The following is a 17,737-nucleotide window of genomic DNA, read 5'->3' as shown; positions in this document are numbered from 1 at the left end:
CATGGGTTGAACTCAACTAGAGGATTAATTAAGAATCTTATTCCTGTCGGAGCAGTCAGTGAGGATACAAAGATTATATTGGCGAATGCTCTCTATTTCGAAGGATGCTGGGAAGACCATGATCAATTTGAACCATCATTAACCAAGAAATCGAAGTTCTATCTCCTGGATGGGGAAACAACAGTACAAGTTCCCTTCATGTCGTCCAGATTAGAACAGTATATTACTTGTTATGATAGCTTCAAAGTACTTGGACTCCCATACGAATGTGACGAAAATGCTGGTAGTCCAAGTTTTTCTATGTATATAATTTTACCTGAGCAACGAGATGGACTTGGTGAGCTTATAGCAAAGGTGAGTTCCGATCCAGCTGGTTTTCTGCATAGATATGTTCCAGAAAATCGGAGTCATGTTCTAACGGAAGAATTCAAGGTTCCGAAGTTCAAAATCCTTTTTGATTTTGAAGCATCAAGAGTACTCCACGAATTGGGAATAGTTCTGCCTTTCGATGAATCCAAACAAGAGCTGACGGAGATGATGAATATTGATGATAATATTAAGTATAGTGAATTTTATAGTGAGCTTCATGTTTCCGGGGTTTATCACAAGTGTTTAGTTGAAGTTGACGAGGAAGGAACTGAAGCTGCTGCTTCTACTGCTGTTTTGGGGGGAATAAAGTACCTTTGTGCTCGTTCACGTCCTCCTCCACCCCCTCGTGTCGATTTTGTGGCGGATCATCCTTTCATGTTTATTATAAGAGAGGAGCAAAGTGGTGTGGTTCACGGGGCATGTCCTTAATCCACTGTAAAAATTCGTGCCATGAAGACATGGGATCATCTTCCTAGCTCTCTTTTTAATTTCATTAAGTAGTTTAGAACATCCAACTTTTCCTCTTTAAATTCAAATTTTCATTGAAGTATCAGAATTCTTATCGATGATTTTAGTTAATTGAATCTTGTTTTTCTTTTTAGTATGGCTTACACTTTGACTGACTACCAACGTTGGGCAGCCGGCCAGTGACGGACCAGGAGACAGGGAGAAGCTTAGCTATAGCTAGTATCTTAAAATTTGAATGAAAAAAGATAAAGATACAACAATGGAAGTCCTACAAATCATAAAGAGATCCGTATAGTAGTATCTTAAAATTAACAGCTTGAAGGATAATCATTAACATCCCCATGCCGGCACCAAATCATCGAAGAACGGATACTTAAAGTTTAAAGACTCGTTGCGGTAAACCCGTTGGTATAATAGACTTTTTACTGCTACTATGGTCTCTCCTACTTCTCCATCATTTTTGTGGAAGATTCTTCGACTTAGCCCCAGCCAGATGGGCTTCCATATCGCATAGGGTAACTGGTTCCCAATGAAATTGTGTATTTCATTAGGTATGTGCCTTCTCCAGGAATTAATACAACTTGTTGGCGACAAACGTATGGTTTGGTTTAGGAAGTAAGATCAAACCTGCCGGTGTAGTCACAATGAACGAGAATATGTTAGGCCCCCTCGTCTTGGCTCCTAAATATAGAACATTGGTAAGATATCTCACCTGGATTCCCCTTCTTGCCAAATTGGTTGGGATAGCACCCCATAGAATTGACCAAGATGAAATGCGACACTTTGAGAGCAATGAGAGGAATTGTCTTGGTCCAAATTTTATCTGCACTTGTAAATTCGTTTGCAACCACTTGTTGAATCCTCCTTGTCTACAGTCAAATCTGTCAGTCACCAGCAGTTCGTTATGAAGCTTTTGTTCTTGTCCTATGAAACGTATTTGGTCAAGGAATTGGCCTCACAAGTATATAGGTTATTTCCTTTGGCAGTTCTCAATAGGTTACCAACGTATTTGGACTCAACATAAAGCATCCTTAATATCTAGCATGGGTTCTCTACATTTACATGTGAAGCATAGTTTAAGATTTTTGACAAACCTGTTCTTTCCAAGTAATTCTAATTATTTTCATCTTGCTTGGCAAACTTTTGGAACAAACCTTAAACTTGGAGAACAAGTTTTGGGAATTTTAGGGAACTTCAAATCGAACAACGTTCTATATATATTAGGGAACTTCAAATCGAACAACGTTCAATATATATATATGCGAAGTATAGTTTAGGGTTTGGGCAACAGTCATGGTGTCATTGAAATTACAGCGTAGATTAGCGCCTTCTGTAAGAATAATTTGGATTGATAGATCACCATCACCAATAAGAAAAACTATGATGGAACGCACAGCTGCCAATTCATGTATAAAACTAGTACAAGATGTCTGGTTAAACGAGTCAGACAACAGGAATTTTGTATTCTCTCCGTTCTCAATCGACAAGGCTCTAGGTTTAATAGCTTCCGGAGCAAGTGGTGAAACCTTAAAAGAGATGTTAGGCTTCCTCAGCTCTGAAAGTCTCGACCATCTAAATTCTGTTAATTCTCAACTCATTGAATGGCTACACGAACTAGGAACTGAACCCACACTTTGTTTTGTTAGTGGTGTTTGGATTGAAAATTCTTGTCCCATCAAGCCTTCATTCAAAGAAGTTGCCACCTCAGTATATAAAGCAAGTGCCAGGACCGTGGATTTCAAACATAAGGTAAGAGAATTTTGTTTATTATTGCCTGTATCAATTTCTTTTCTCTAAAGTTTTTTTTTTAACATAATACCATGTTTAGTTCTATTTATTTGATGATTTTTTAATCTATCTTAATAGAGCGAAGAGGTGCAGAACACGGTGAACACATGGGTTCAAGAGGAAACAAATGGATTAATTAAAAATCTTATTCCTGCTGATGCAGTCAATGAACATACAAAGATTCTATTGGCAAATGCACTCTATTTCAAAGGACGTTGGAACCGTTATAATCAATTTGACCCAGCACTAACCAAGAAATCGAAGTTTTATCTCCTGGATGGGGAAACAACAGTACAAGTTCCCTTCATGTCGTCCAAAAAGAGACAATATATCACTTGTTATGATACATTCAGAGTACTTAAACTCCCATACAGATGTTCAGGTACAAACAAAGATGCTAGTGGTCCGAGTTTTTCTATGTATATAATATTACCTGAGCAACGAGATGGGCTTGGTGAACTTATCACAAAGGTGAATTCTAATCCGGATGGTTTTCTGAATAGCTATGTCCAAGCAGATCAGAGTTTGGTGAAAACGGGCAAATTCAAGGTTCCGAAATTTAGAATCTTTTTTGATTTTGAAGCATCCAGAGTACTCCAGGAATTGGGTATAGCTTTTCCTTTTGATGAGTCCAAAGCAGAATCGACAGAGATGGTGAATACTGATGGTAGTAGTGGTGAATATAATAAGCTTCATGTATCCAATGTTTTTCACAAGTGTTTTGTTGAAATTGATGAAGAAGGAACTGAAGCTGCTGCCTCTACTGTTGCTTGTGGGCCTTTGATGGGTTCCAATGAACCTACACCACCTCCTGCCGATTTTGTGGCAGATCATCCTTTCATATTCATTATAAGAGAGGAGGAAAGTGGTGTGGTGTTGTTCATGGGGCATGTCCTTAATCCTTTGTTAAAAACGTCCTACACCTCCTCCTGTTGATTTTGTGGCAGATCATCCTTTCATATTCATTATAAGAAAGGAGCAAAGTGGTGTGGTATTGTTCATGAGGCATGTCCTTAATCCTTTGTTAAAAACGTCATACACCTCCTCCTGTCGATTTTGTGGCAGATCATTCTTTCATATTCATTATAGAAAGGAGCAAAGTGGTGTGGTGTTATTCATGGGGCATGTCCTTAATCCTTTGTTAAAAACGTGACGGCGTGAGATAGGATTAATTAGCTCCCTAGCTCTCTTTTTAGAATCATCAAGTAATTTAGAACCTTAATTTCCTCTTTTACTTCCAACTTTTCTGTTTTTGAAGATTCAAAATTTTTATCGATGATTTTATTCCATTGAAGTTAGTTTTTAATTTTAATTTGAAGCAACTTCTCTTATGCTTGCCCTTTCATGTTTTTCTAATGATGTTTTTGTAGCATATTGAAGAATGGGACTAGATTTTGTGCCCGTGCTACGTCCGGACGGCTTCGCAAACTTGGTTCACCAATTCAATCTACAACTACAAATAGAATGGCATAGTTATGCACCAACTACAAATACAATGCATCACTGCCTCTTTCTTTGAACCATATTTTTGATTTGGTAAAGCTCGGCTTCGCCTCGTCCCGTCCTGATATGATTTGGTAAAGCTGGGTTTCGGCTCGCCTCGCCCCGCCCAGTCCCGATACGATTTGGTAAAACTCGGCTTCGGCTTCGTCTCTCCCTGTCCCGATTTGATTTGGTAAAGCTCGGCTTCGCCTCGTCCCGTCCTGATTTGATCCCGATGCATTTTTTATTTGGTATCGCCAAGTTTCTGCACAAAATTGGGACGCCTGAATTCGGTTTCGCTAACAGTCATCGTTAAAATAAGCCATCCGACTCATATCCTTAGTTCGTTACCCAAAACAACTTAAAATGTTCCAAGCATGAAAACATGTACGTGCTTATTTGACAACTTAGGTAAAAACAGTAAGCAGCGATATGGTGAAGGAAAATTTGTATGTTATTGAATGACCTTCATCACAATTGCAAGTAGAATTCCAACTACCAAAGTAGCACAGTTGACGCCAAGCATCTTTCGGGTGTTAATTATGTTTCGTAATTTCCATCTGTTAGAAAGCTTCAGAAAAAATATTTAGACATTTACTTTTGCTGGTGCAATACACTGGTCCATGGTCCTAAAATATTAACCACACGTCCATGAGTAAAATGGAAGGCAGAAGATTATAATAGAGTAAGGCATACCAAAAGAATATTGTATAAGCTCACCTTAGACATATCAGATATTCGCAATTATTGCCTGCTTTGTCTTCATTGCACACGGTAAAATTGATATACCATTAGTGTCATTTTCTAAGGCAAAAACCATTTAAGGAGATGATGCATAAGTAGAATATAATAAAATATTCCAAAAGGAATAAAAATGGAAAATCCGTTAGGTCCATTAAACAATACAGCATGAGAAAAATGCAGTGCAGACAACATATCACGAAGAAATGATCAAATGAAAGAAAATATAATCTCCAAGCATATATAAAATTTTATATCGGTCAGTCACTTTGATTGACGAAATGAACTATAATAGGGAGTAAGAGATAACAAAATATATAAAAAAACAATAATATCAGCTTTCCATAAACATGTGAGGTTTCCCTCTTTGCTGCCTCTTCAAGAAAAGGTTACAGGAATCCAGCTCCTTCGCAGACTTTTGCATCTTGCACACTAATTACACCCCATAAACAAAACATTCTAAGTTTCTAACTTCTACACTTTCTATTTGTCCCTTCTATTTTTCTATTACTATTGAAGAACTTTAGGATTATTTTTCCTCTTAACTTTATGCTCCGATTATTGCAACATACCTATTGAATAAGAGTACCAAGTACTCGTCCAATGTCGACTGCCGCGCATCTAGGAGTTTCAAACTTTACTGTCATATTGCAAGTTAACTTTTTCTACGTTGATGCTTATTTTAGTTCCTCGTGCCACTCGCTGTCATCTGAGAGCAATCCAAGAGCACACACATTTCTCTGGAAGTAGTATGAGTGACCCCACTAATAGTTTTTAACTTATCGCAGCTACGTGCCTCCTTGATCATATTTAATAAGATATGAAGGAGATACCTTTCTTCTTTAATGGAAACTGTAGCCGATCAACACCAAGTAGACAATGAAGATGATAACCTGTAAACTTAAAACAGTAGTGGTGACCGTGCATCTCTACTTATAATAGAGAAAAATCTTCAGTGAAAGAATAACAAAAAAATCGATTACTAAAAGGAGTAAAAACATATCGATTATCTTACCTTGATTATTAGATAGGAGCAGGCTGTATATGTCAGCGTTTTTCGCCATTTTATATAATACAAAATACATTATAAATAGAAAAAAGAAAAAAATACAAAATTGAGATACGAACCACTTCAAGACTTGAAATAAGGATACAATCACCCGAAAGGTGATAAACTAAAAAAATTGTTTAGTTTAGTTTCTTATCAAGTCACAGCTGCTAACGATACAAAATTGTTTAGCTTAGATTTTGTTTCATAGCCGGATAAAACTCATTAATTACTAACATCAGGTGCGTCATTAGGGTCATAACCCACTGAGCTGCAACATGTGCAGTATCAAATCCACCTACAGTGGAGAGAACCAATCAGCAACTTCAACCATATCTAATTAAAGACAAACCATCAGAATAATGTGCTACTAAAATTAAGGTGATTCATTATGAGAACGCATCAAGATGTGCACCAAACATTAAGGTTTTCTTTAAGGACAATTAACCCCGCTTTCCCCGCGCTTTTATAGTCTCGATGGGCTAAATCAATCTATATAAAGGACCAAGAAGTAAATCATTTTACTGATCATCCACTTAGGATTCCTAAAAGACTATTCACTGCATAACCAATGGTCCTTAAGTGGTTCTATGACCCGTTTCACTACCCAAACATGCAATTATTTTAGACACCATTAATAGATAGTGAAAGAGACGGGCATTTTTTCTATTATTTGGCATAACAATGAAAATGCCAGTACTACGTTTTAATAAGTGACACGTTTAAACTAAGCCCTTCTTATGAAGTACCTAATATTTGATTTGTTAAATAGAGTTGCTTATGAAGTACCACTTAAAAATTGATGTTTGGCATCAGTTGTACCACTTAATGTAATGTTTGCAGAACAACATCTACGACAACTTATGAAGTACTTAATTAGATTATGTTAAACGAAAAATACACAAATACGTTGATGCAAAACTTAGGCATGGTGCTGCAAGCCCTCGCAGCAATAAAAAAAGTGGTTCTTCATTGGGGGAGTAGCTTATAATTTATATTTCTTTTCAAGTTTTAAAAGTCGAAGTTGTTTTATATTATGATCCAGAAGCGAAAAAAGTATGTGGGCATGAAATTATACCTCCGGTTAGTGGTGCTATGCTTATATCTGAGCGGTACATCCGCCTAAATCTGGTTTGCACCACAGATGAATTAAATACCTCCAAATCTCTCAAAGCATTTCTCACCTGGAACTACGATTCTGATCATAAATTAAAGACCTAAAAAATCAGAAGATATGATTAAAGAAGCTGAAGAGATTGAAAAAAAATGGGAAAAGACGTAAAGTTTACCATAGAGCTGTGAAAAAGAAGATTAGGGTTTTGTATCTTCAAACCCACACGGATTAAGAAATGAGAAGGAAAAAAATGCAGGAGAAAGTATGAAAAAAGAAGCAAAAACATTATTTAAAACAGAAAAGAGTTGAGAACAGACTGTGCCTGCTATTTGCTTTACGGAGACTTAACCCTCGCAAACAAAATCAAAACGGAAAGAAAAATCAAAACGCGGTGAGATACAGAAAATCTGCAAAGAAAAACAGAAAATGAGTTAGGCTTTGTAGGTTGAATTGCAATTGATAAATCAATAGTAAAACAGAAAAAATAAAGAGAATTGAGAAGAGATGGGAGTTGGAGAAAGGCGGCCGGTGGAAGAAAAGAGGGAAGAAAAAGAAGTTGGGGTTTGTTTTTTGTTTTGTTTTTTGTTTTTTTCCTCACGGAACTTTTTATAATTTCTTATTTACTTTCCCGGATTTAATGAGAAAAATTAGGGTTTTTATTCGAGTTTTCTCTTCTGTTCATGGTTTTCGTCTCTCCCATGAGCGGTTAATCGGCCGTTCATGGGCTCTGATGGTCACAATATACAAGTATCCATAGTATGTTTGCTATAGGTGAGTCTGGTTTGATTTTTGGTAGAGATAAGTTGAGTCTGAAGATGAAATTGGTGAGGGCATCGAGGTTTCTTCCTGCATCTTGTACAGATCTATGCATCAATTTCGGATTTATGAAACTGGGTTGAAGAAATCGAAAATCTTTTATCAGGAGATGAATTTTTTAGAGACAAGGGGGATTATTTAACATCTTTAGAGATCTCTATTGCAATTTCGTCTGATTTTGAATAATGATTAGCAGAAAATGGGCTATTTGGGGTTTATTATTCCTATTTTAAAGCTTCCATATCGATTTCGTTTGAATACTCTACCTTTGTCAGGTAACGAATTTTATTGTTCTATTGACTTAAAGTTCTATTGGATAACCTTCATGCAGAAATCAATTTCATTGTTCCAATCATCTTTTCCATGTTGAATTTGCCTTTTATTGGAATTTCTTCCGGTTTTCTTATCCCTCGATTGAATTTCATAGAGTTTGTATTGGATCTTCATCAGCCTCCAGATAAATTTCCTGTTTTTTTTCAATTCTCCCTGTGGAATTTATATTTCGAATCTCTTAATAAAAACCCTAATTTCTCCTACATATACTTTGAAAAATGAAGTTTTTGTTATCCCAGTTGTGCTTAATTTTCTTGTTATTAATCTTTTGTGAGAAAATACCCATCCTTTCAATTTTAAGTTTTTCTCTTCCCGTGTGAGTCTTTTGTATCACCATGTTTGATTTTGTCATGTTTGATTTTGTCATGGTGATGTTTCTATTTTGATATTTCAAATCCAAAATTCCCTGAATCTGAAGTAATGGTAGACAGTTTTAGTCCTTTGTAGTCTCTTCCTGCCTGTTTTCAAAATCATGAAAAGCTCTGGACTAGCTGTTTGTTAAGTAGTTTTGTTGAACAAGGAGATGGAAATAGCTAAGGCGTCAGAATTGCCTTTGCTATTTCAATTGGGAGATTCAAGGGGGTCTTTCTGCCTGTAAATTGTAAGGGTCTGGGTGTTATTAATCTGATTTGAAAGAGAGTTTAAATTGCACAGAGTTTTAAAGGTTGTAAATAGGAAAGTATAGGGTGATCTAGTTTGCTTTAGGAAAGGGGAAAAGACTAAAAATCTTGCTTATTGGAGTCCAGTTGAAGAGTTATAATCTAAACCCTGATCAAGTCAATAGTGATATTATAAGGAGGTTTTTTGCCTACTTGGGTAGTATCTTTTCTTTTCATGTCCTGTATTGAAAACAAATGGAAGTTATTCCATCTCTGTGAGTGCAAATATCAGATTCTAAGAGAGGCGAAGACTCGGAGTGGATATTGTGACCTCATTGGGATTAAGTTGCAGAACTGCTTATAATTCATCATTGCTTAAAAAGTGGAGATACAACAACAACAACAAGCTAATGCCGTCATTGCCGATATGCACTGCCATCACCAATAGTTTAATGGAGAAGGCTCATCCTCAATGGGTAATAGTATTGCAGATGCTTAAGAACCAGAATCATCTGTGATAGTAACAAATGAGATACTTTGTGAAGACTTCCATCAGAGCCTGTGAGCTCTTTTTTTGAGTTTTTTTTTTTGTGATTTGGCTTTAGTTGTTTTACCCTGTATTGATCCCTTGTTTGCTTTTTAATCTGTTTAGGTCCTTTCATTTATTTATTTATTTTTGTACTGTTAGCCCCTTTAGTATTGTTATCATTTGTAGTTTCTTCCCTTGTTTGGTTCCTTCAACAGTTTCATAGTTTTCTCTTGTTACTCAATTTTTATCCTTTCTCCTTTTTTGGTCTATGTCTTCTCAACTTTTCCCTTTTTTTCTGATTTTAACTGCCACGAGGATTCTCTCATGGAATGTTCAGGGTATTGGTACCCCTATAACTAGAGATCATCTAAATAATTTGTACAATGATTTCAAGCCAGATATAGTTTTTCTCTCCGAAACAAAAGCTCCTTTTGAAAAAATGGATCTTATTTTGAAAAAATCGAAATTTTTTGGTTGGTTTATTATTCCATCCGTGGGAATAGCTAAGAGGCTAGCGATCGCCTGGAATAACAATGTAGAATTAAAATTAGTATCGGCGCAGTTTAATGTTTGTCATTTTGAAGGTCATATGATGATAAAGTTTTCGAATTAACCTGTATATATGGTGCAGTCGCAGCTGAAGAAAAAATAATTCAATGGTCTCACATTCAGAATTTAGCAAATCAAGTCCAAAATAATGGGCTTTAATTGGCGATTTGAACATCATCTTGGACCCAGTAGAAAAAAATGGAGGTAATAACACAAGCTCAAGCATCAAAGCAATCGTTAGACAAATTATAGATTCTCTAGGCTCCAAGATGCGGGTTACGAAGGCGCTCCTTTCACATAGTCAAACAACAGGAGTGGAGATGCAAATATTTGCGAAAGAATAGATAGAGCTCTAACATCCTATAAATGGATTCAATTTTTCCCAAATACAAAGGTAAGTCACCTAACCATAGTGGGATCATACCATGCTCCTATCCTTTTAGATACCAACCCGAAATCAAAAATATTACATAAACCTTTTAGATGCATTAGATCTTGGCTATCTCACCCGACTCTTAAATCGGTGGTCGAAGCATCCTCGAGTAATCACTCTTCCAACTCTTGTCCGAAAAATTTCATCTCAACCTTGAAATCTCTCCTCAGATCTAGCCTAGTGCAATTCTGATGTTTTCGGTAATATCCATAAAAATATAAAAAACTTTAATAGGAAAATAAACAATATTCATAATTCCGGAAACATAGCTCCAAGATCGACATCCTCAAAAACCTCCAAGCTGAATTAGGAAAGTGGTATAAAATAAAAAATGATTATCACCACCAACTATCTAGGGGTAAATTCTTCAAGGAATACGATCAAGATACCGAATATTTCCATGCTTCCGCTTCAAATAGGAAAAAAATTAACTCAATTCATTCTCTCAGAGAACCATAAGAGCTCTGGATTTCAGACCGAGATCAAATCAATTCGCTCATAATAAATCACTTTTCCCAAATTAGCGCCTCCCAAAATAATAACTCCAATGTAGATCTAGAAGGAATTATACAGCCTTGCGTTTCTGATTCAGAAATTTCACTCATAATCAAAATCCCCACCAAAGAAGAAATCTGGTCAACTCTTGCAAACATGAACCTTTGGGGTGCTTCAGGTCCAGATGGTTTCCAACCGAGTTTTCTCAAAGCAAACTGGGGAATTCTGGGCCCGGACATAATTTACTATACGCAAGATTTTTTTCGGACAGGGTTTTTGGAAAAAGAAATGAATCACTCTTTCAAAACACTCATTCCCAAAATCTCCACTCCTCAAACCCCGGCGGATTTCCGCCCAATTAGCCTCAACAATACATTATATAAACTCATTTCAAAAATTCTAACAAACTGATTAAAACCCATCCTGAATAGGTTAATATCTCCAAATCAATCAGCCTTTCTCCCAGGAAGACAAATAACGGACAACATCATCATAACCCATGAGCTGATACACTCGATGAAAACGTCTAAAAAGAAAAAAGGATTTCTAGCTCTCAAGATTGATCTTTCAAAATCTTTTGACAGAGTGGAGTGGTCCTTTATTCAAAAAGCCTTATCATCTTTTGGATTTAGTGATGGATGGGTCAACCTTATCACCCAATGTATTTCCACAACCTCATATTTTATCCTGCTAAACGGTTCCCCAGGCCCAACGTTCTCCACCTCTAGAGGACTTAGACAAGGAGATCCCCTATCTCTTTATTTGTTTCTAATTTACATGGAAGTCCTTTCAAGACTCCTGGAGAAATCCACATTACAAAAAGAATCTCAGGAATTAAAATAAACAAACATGCACCTACTATATCCCATCTTTTTTTCGCAGACGAATGTTTTCTATTCGCAAGGGCAGATTTAGGAGAAGCAAAAAACCTTTTGGATATATTATCCAAATTTGGGGAAATTACGGGTCAAATGGTAAATTTATAGAAATCAGGGATTTACTTCAGCCCAAAAATTCACCCGAAACATGCAAAGATAATAGCAAAAATCCTAAAAGTCTCGTTCCTGACAAAACATGACACTTATCTCGGTACACCTCTTTTCTTCGACAAAAATAGAAAAGAAAACTTTGAACCCCTTTTGCAACGGTAATATAATACGCTAAAAGGGTGGAAATCAAAGTTACTTTCGCAAGCGGGTATGACAGTTTTAATTCAATCAATTCTCCAGTCGTATCCAACATATCAGATGCAGATGCTTGCCCTTCCAAATGATACTCTTGATAAACTTGACAAAATTCAGAGATTTTTGGTGGAATAAGGATAAGGCAAAAACAAAAGGTGGATAAATAAAAGTGTGGAAAGGCATATGCAAACCAAAGTCCCAAGGAGGTCTAGGAATTAAATCCCCATAACTTCAATATAGTCCTTCTAACGAAGTTAGCAAGTAGAGTGATGACAGAAAAGGACCAACTATGGGTAAAATTACTAGAAGCGAAATATTTTCATGGATCAAACCCTTTTCAACCGACAAGAAATTATGAACTCTCGTGGATGTGGAAAAGTATTCAGAAGGGTCTCAATATTATAAAGGAAACTTCATCTGGCAAGTGAAAGACGGAAAAAACACAAGGATCTGGGAAGACAAATGGATACCTGGCACAATAACCCAACCAAGTGATAAGCCGGACCAGATACCTCAAAAGGCCCATGAGCTACTAAATTCTGATGGTGACTGGGATATTGAAAAATTAGATGAATATTTTTTTCCCAGAAATTAAAGGAAAAATTCTAGCAATTTCCCCGAATAAAGAAAACGGAGACAGAATCAGATGGGAACACCATATTTTGGGAGCTTTTTCGGCAAAAAATATTTACAACTACCTTATCAATCAACATAATAATGATGAGGAAGATATTATATTCCCGTGGAAAAATATTTGGAATTTGAAGATAATACCTCAGATCCGACTATTTATTTGGAAAATGATCCAAAAGGCACTCCCGACAAATAGCAGATTAGCATCCCACAACCCAGAAATCTCATCAGAATGTCCTCTATGTAAAAACCAAGAGGCGGAAACAGAAGATCACCTTTTCAAAAAATGTCCTTTCGCTAGAGCAATCTGGTTTGGATGCGACTTGAACACATTCAACTCGCAAATCAACACAGATCCGATTGTTAAGTGGGTTGAGAACTGGTTTTTTACAACCCAAAAAATTGTGAACACATCGCAACGGTCACTTGGTTTCTGTGGAAGTATAGATGTGAAGTAATTTTTAGGAAAACTAACCCAGATCCATATGCGTTGATCCAACAGATTAGGAATTTTTTACAAACTCAACCGCCTAATAAAGAGAAGTTGCAAACAAGTGCTCAAAAAAAGAAGACAAATACAAATAAGTGGAACAATTTCAACTCTGATTAGATAATTTTTACAGATGCCTCCTTTAACAAGGAGAATTTGACAATGGGTTATGCTTTCATTCTTTACTCGGTTGAACAAGAAGCTTTTATGCATATTTCTGCAGGTTCAGATTGGGCTTCCTCGGCTTTACACGCAGAAGCAAAATCAGTTTTGAAGGCTTTAAATTGGCTAGAAGATAATATTCTCTCCAGTGTCTTTATTGCTACAGATTGTAAAGTTTTGTCTGATTGCATTAACAAAAAAGATGCAGCAGTTGCCTGGACGGCGGAGAATACCATAGAAGACATTATTTCCATTCTGGACACTCTTCCACAACCCAGGATAAAATTTATAAACAGAGATTACAATGCTGCAGCAGATGAAACAACAAATCCACAAAGAAAGTATCCTTTCTAATGTTTTCGAAAAAAAATGAAATTGTAGAACTTTTATATTATCTTGCTTAATTAATATATTCAATCTTCTTATCAAAAAGAAATGAGAAAAATTCGGAATGACATGGCGCAAAAAGAGAAAATTTCTATGCAATTTGGGAAGGAGAGGGTGAGACTCACCGTGCGACGTGGGAGCCATATGACTTAAGTTTTTAAAAGAATAAGACGTTGTCCATCCATTCTCCACGTACTTTTTTCCTTCTACAATACTTTTGGCAGCAGTGTCTGCTATTGCATTATGAGTTCTGTCGAGATACTCAATTCTACTAAAAGAAAGGGAATATACTACCGTTAAGATTTGAGGGACTTAATATTCACGTACGTTTTGCCTTCTACAATACTTTTGGCAGAAATCATTTAAAATTGAACAACTAAAACCAACATAACAACATTCATTTACACCTACCCTTGAGATTTGAGGGATTGCTGCTTTAAAAAAGAAAGAAAAAAAAAATAGGTATCGGGCTTATAACTGAGAATTAATTCCTTACACATAAGCCCAGATCAATTTCCGAAGTGACCCTGCTTAGCAACAGGCGTGGAGCTTAGCGAACTTTTTTTTATTGCAAACCCTAACTTTTAACAACTTGGAGAACAAGATTTTTAGAATTTTGGGAACTTTAAGTTGAACAGGTTCTCTATTATCCATATCTACAAGCATGGTTTAGGGTTTGTGAAACCTTCTCGACTGATAGCAACGGAAAACAAATTAAAAGAAAATCTCCCCACATACGAAGGTTTTAAGCCATTTATTTTTAGATACGTCGATCACCAAAAGCACAGCCAATTCATGTATGAAACTCGTTAAACATGTCTGGTTAAAGGAGTCGCAGAACAAGAACTTTGCATTCTCTCCTTTCTCAATAGACTGTACTCTTGGTTTACTTGCTTCTGGAGCAAGAGGTGAAACCTTAAAACAGATATTAGGCTTCCCCAACTCCAAAAGCCTCAGCCATCTTAATTCTGTTAATTTTAAACTCATTGAATCGTTACGCGAACAGCGAACTGAACCAAAACTTTCTTTTGCTGGTGGTGTGTGGATTGAAAAGACCTGTCCTATTAAACCTTCATTCGAACAAGTTGCCACTGCAGTATATAATGCAAAATCCGAAGCTGTGGATTTCAAAAATGAGGTAAGAGCATTCTTAATCCGCTGTTATTCCTTGTATATTTTTCTTCTCCGTAATTTTTTTTTTTAGCGAAGTATCACCGACTACAAAAGACGGCCAAAACCATGATAGTTTTTGTTGAAAAATGTCCTTAGATCACGTCTAAGCTATTAGCTATGACATATTCAGCTTCCATGGGGTTATTCCTTTCGGTTTAGGTATTAGCATAATAGTGTTATTGTGATGTTTTAATTACGGTTTGTCTAAATCTACACATTCTGCAGTAAATTTCATTATTGTTTTGATGATTTTTTAGAGTAAAGAGGTGCAAAACAAGGTGAACGCATGGGCTGAAAAAGAAACTAATGGACTCATTAAGAATCTTATTCCTGACGGAGCAGTGAATCAGTATACGCATTTCATATTGGCGAATGCTATCTATTTTAAAGGATGTTGGGAACAAAATCAATTTAAACCGTCTCTAACCAAGAAATCGAAGTTCCATCTCCTGGATGGGGAAACAACAGTACAAGTTCCCTTCATATCGTCCGAAGAAAAACAATATATCAAGTGTTATGACAGCTTTAGAGTACTTAAACTCCCATACCAATGTTCAGGATTAACGCACAAAAATCTCCGTGGTCTAGGTCCACGTTTTTCTATGTACATAATTTTACCTGTGCAAAGAGATGGGCTTGGTGAACTTATAGCAAAGGTGAGTTCTGATCCAGCTGATTTTCTGCATAAATATATCCCGAACAATCATAGTAAAGTTCTAACAGGAGAATTCAAAGTTCCGAAGTTCAAATCCTTTTTGCTTTTGAAGCATCAAGAGTACTCCAGAAATTGGGTGTAGATCTTCCATTTGATGAACACAAAGCAGAGCTGACGGAGATGATGGATATTGATGATACAAATAAATATAATGAGCATCTTTTTGTTTCGAATGTTTTTCATAAGTGTTTTGTTAAAGTTGATGAAAAGGGAACTGAAGCTGCTGCTGCTACTGCTGTTTTGGGGATGTACGGCTGTGGTCATTCACCTCCTACTCCTCCTCCTCGGGTTGATTTTGTGGAAGATCATCCTTTCATGTTCATCATACGAGAGGAGCAAAGTGGTGTGGTGTTGTTCATGGGGCATGTCCTTAATCCCTTGTTAAATTAGTGATGATGTGTGACATAGGATCGATTATCTTCCTAGCTCTCTCTTTAAGATTCATAAAATATTTAGAACACCCAACTTTCAGGTTACTTTAAACTTTTTTAGCCTCAAATTTTTTGTTAATGATTTTTAGTCAATTGAAGTTTCTTTTTATTTAGTTTGCAGTAATTTTTATTATGTTTAATTACCGATAACTATGTTTCGTTTATACTTTATATTGACTATCATCGATTCATGGTTCCATAGCCAGCAATTTGTTATCCCAAATACTTGTACTTGTGCTCGAACATGCATTAGCAATACTAAATTTGTGCACGTGCTACGCATCGGGTATCTTTTTCTTTTAATTTGGTGAGCGCGGGGTTTCGCACCTCCCCGTGGTGATGTATTTTTGATTTGGTATGCGCGGGGCTTGCCCCGTTCCATGGCGATGATTTGGTGTGCCCGGAGCTTCGCCCCGCCCCGTGGAGATGCATATTTCGTTTGGTAAGCGCGGGGCTTCGCCCCGCCCCGTAGGGATGTATTTTTGATTTGGTGTGGCGGGACAAAATACATTAAATAGGTGGAGAATATTTTATTTATTTTCTCCTTTTATTTTCGTAGAAAATATGTGGATTTTTTCCCGAAAAAGGAGTCATAATATGGTAGGTACACTTGAAATTCCAAACACGTTAAGTTAGGTTTCCTCACCTAAATATCTAATTTTTGAACCAATCATACATTGTCAAGTGTCCTCACCTAAATATGTCACGTCACGAATTCCAAATTGAATTTGGTTTCCTTTATTTTATTTTATTTTTTATTCTTTTTAAACCAACATTGAAAAGGTGGAGAATATGTACATATTTTATTTATTTTCTCCTTTTATTTTCGCAGAAAATATGTGTGAAATACGTGGATTTTTCCGAAAAAAGAGACCTTAGGCTTAGTCCTATGGGCTAGATATCTAGCTGCTAGATTGGCCATCCACGTCAGCTTGGACAACCTCGTAAATCCTATGGGATGACGAATCTAGCAGCGAAACGCTGATGAGTGCAGCGTTGGGCGCTGAATGGTACGACGTTAAATTCCATATCAGAGATTGTTCATGTGCGCCACCTGTACATAGATATTCAGATATTGTTCCCATTCTTCAAATTCCATATCTTTGACTTCAATCAAATTCATTCCATATGAACGCTGAACGGTTATCTTTCATTCCATGGAATATTCGCAAAACGTTGAATTGTTTGGCGTTTACAATATTTTCTGTGTGCTGAACGGTTCAGCATTTCAATTTCGCTTATAGTTGAACTGCGAGCAGTTGTTAGGAGAGAGAAGTAGTCAGATAGAGTGCTAATTTTTTTCCCCACACCTTTTTCTTGATTTGCAACACTTTTTGGCCAATCTAGCAGCTCAATCTAGCCCATAGGGGTTAGCCTAATATGGTAGGTACTTGAAATTCCAAACACGGTAAATATTGTCATACATTGCCAAGTGTCCTCACCTAAATATTGTCAGGTCATGAATTCAAAATTGAATTTGGTTTCCTTTTTTTTTATTTTTTTCTATTCTTTATAAACCAATCGTATGTTGCCAAGTGTCCTCACTAAAAAGCTCGTTTCACAAAACTCAAAAAAGACCTATTTCGGCCAACACGAAATGAGGATTTCCTCACCATTCAATGTGGGAGCTTTATTTGTCTAGGCCTTTAAGTCTTTAGATGCAACGTATGTGCTTTCTCTTAATCCTCTTTGCCTTTTCACTAGCTCTCTCTTTTTTAGTTTCATTTGGTGAATAATTCAGAACATTCCCACATTTCCTCCTCTTTGACAACAAAAAAAACAATTGAAGTCTCGATTA

The 17,737-nt window shown here is 36.5% G+C and overlaps 2 protein-coding genes across 2 annotated transcripts; both read left to right on the top strand.

The window, feature by feature from the left end:
• Positions 1–2,130: 2,130 nt before the first annotated feature.
• On the top strand, positions 2,131–3,561 carry LOC113271467 (serpin-ZXA-like). Its single transcript, XM_026521335.1, has 2 exons — positions 2,131–2,586; positions 2,704–3,561. Exons 1-2 carry the CDS (start codon positions 2,131–2,133, stop codon positions 3,559–3,561), a joined length of 1,314 nt encoding a protein of 437 aa, XP_026377120.1.
• A 10,128-nt stretch (positions 3,562–13,689) lies between these two features.
• LOC113271459 (serpin-ZXA-like) lies at positions 13,690–15,898 on the top strand. Its single transcript, XM_026521325.1, has 4 exons — positions 13,690–13,734; positions 14,450–14,758; positions 15,051–15,449; positions 15,578–15,898. The coding sequence occupies exons 1-4, from the start codon at positions 13,690–13,692 to the stop codon at positions 15,896–15,898; spliced, it is 1,074 nt and encodes a 357-aa protein (XP_026377110.1).
• The last annotated feature ends 1,839 nt before the right edge of the window (positions 15,899–17,737 follow it).

This window comes from Papaver somniferum, chromosome 1 (genome assembly GCF_003573695.1).
Source record: "Papaver somniferum cultivar HN1 chromosome 1, ASM357369v1, whole genome shotgun sequence".
Classification (NCBI taxonomy): Eukaryota; Viridiplantae; Streptophyta; class Magnoliopsida; order Ranunculales; family Papaveraceae; genus Papaver; species Papaver somniferum.
The sequence above is the reverse complement of the archived record's forward strand: the minus strand, read 5'-3'. Positions and strand labels throughout refer to the sequence as shown.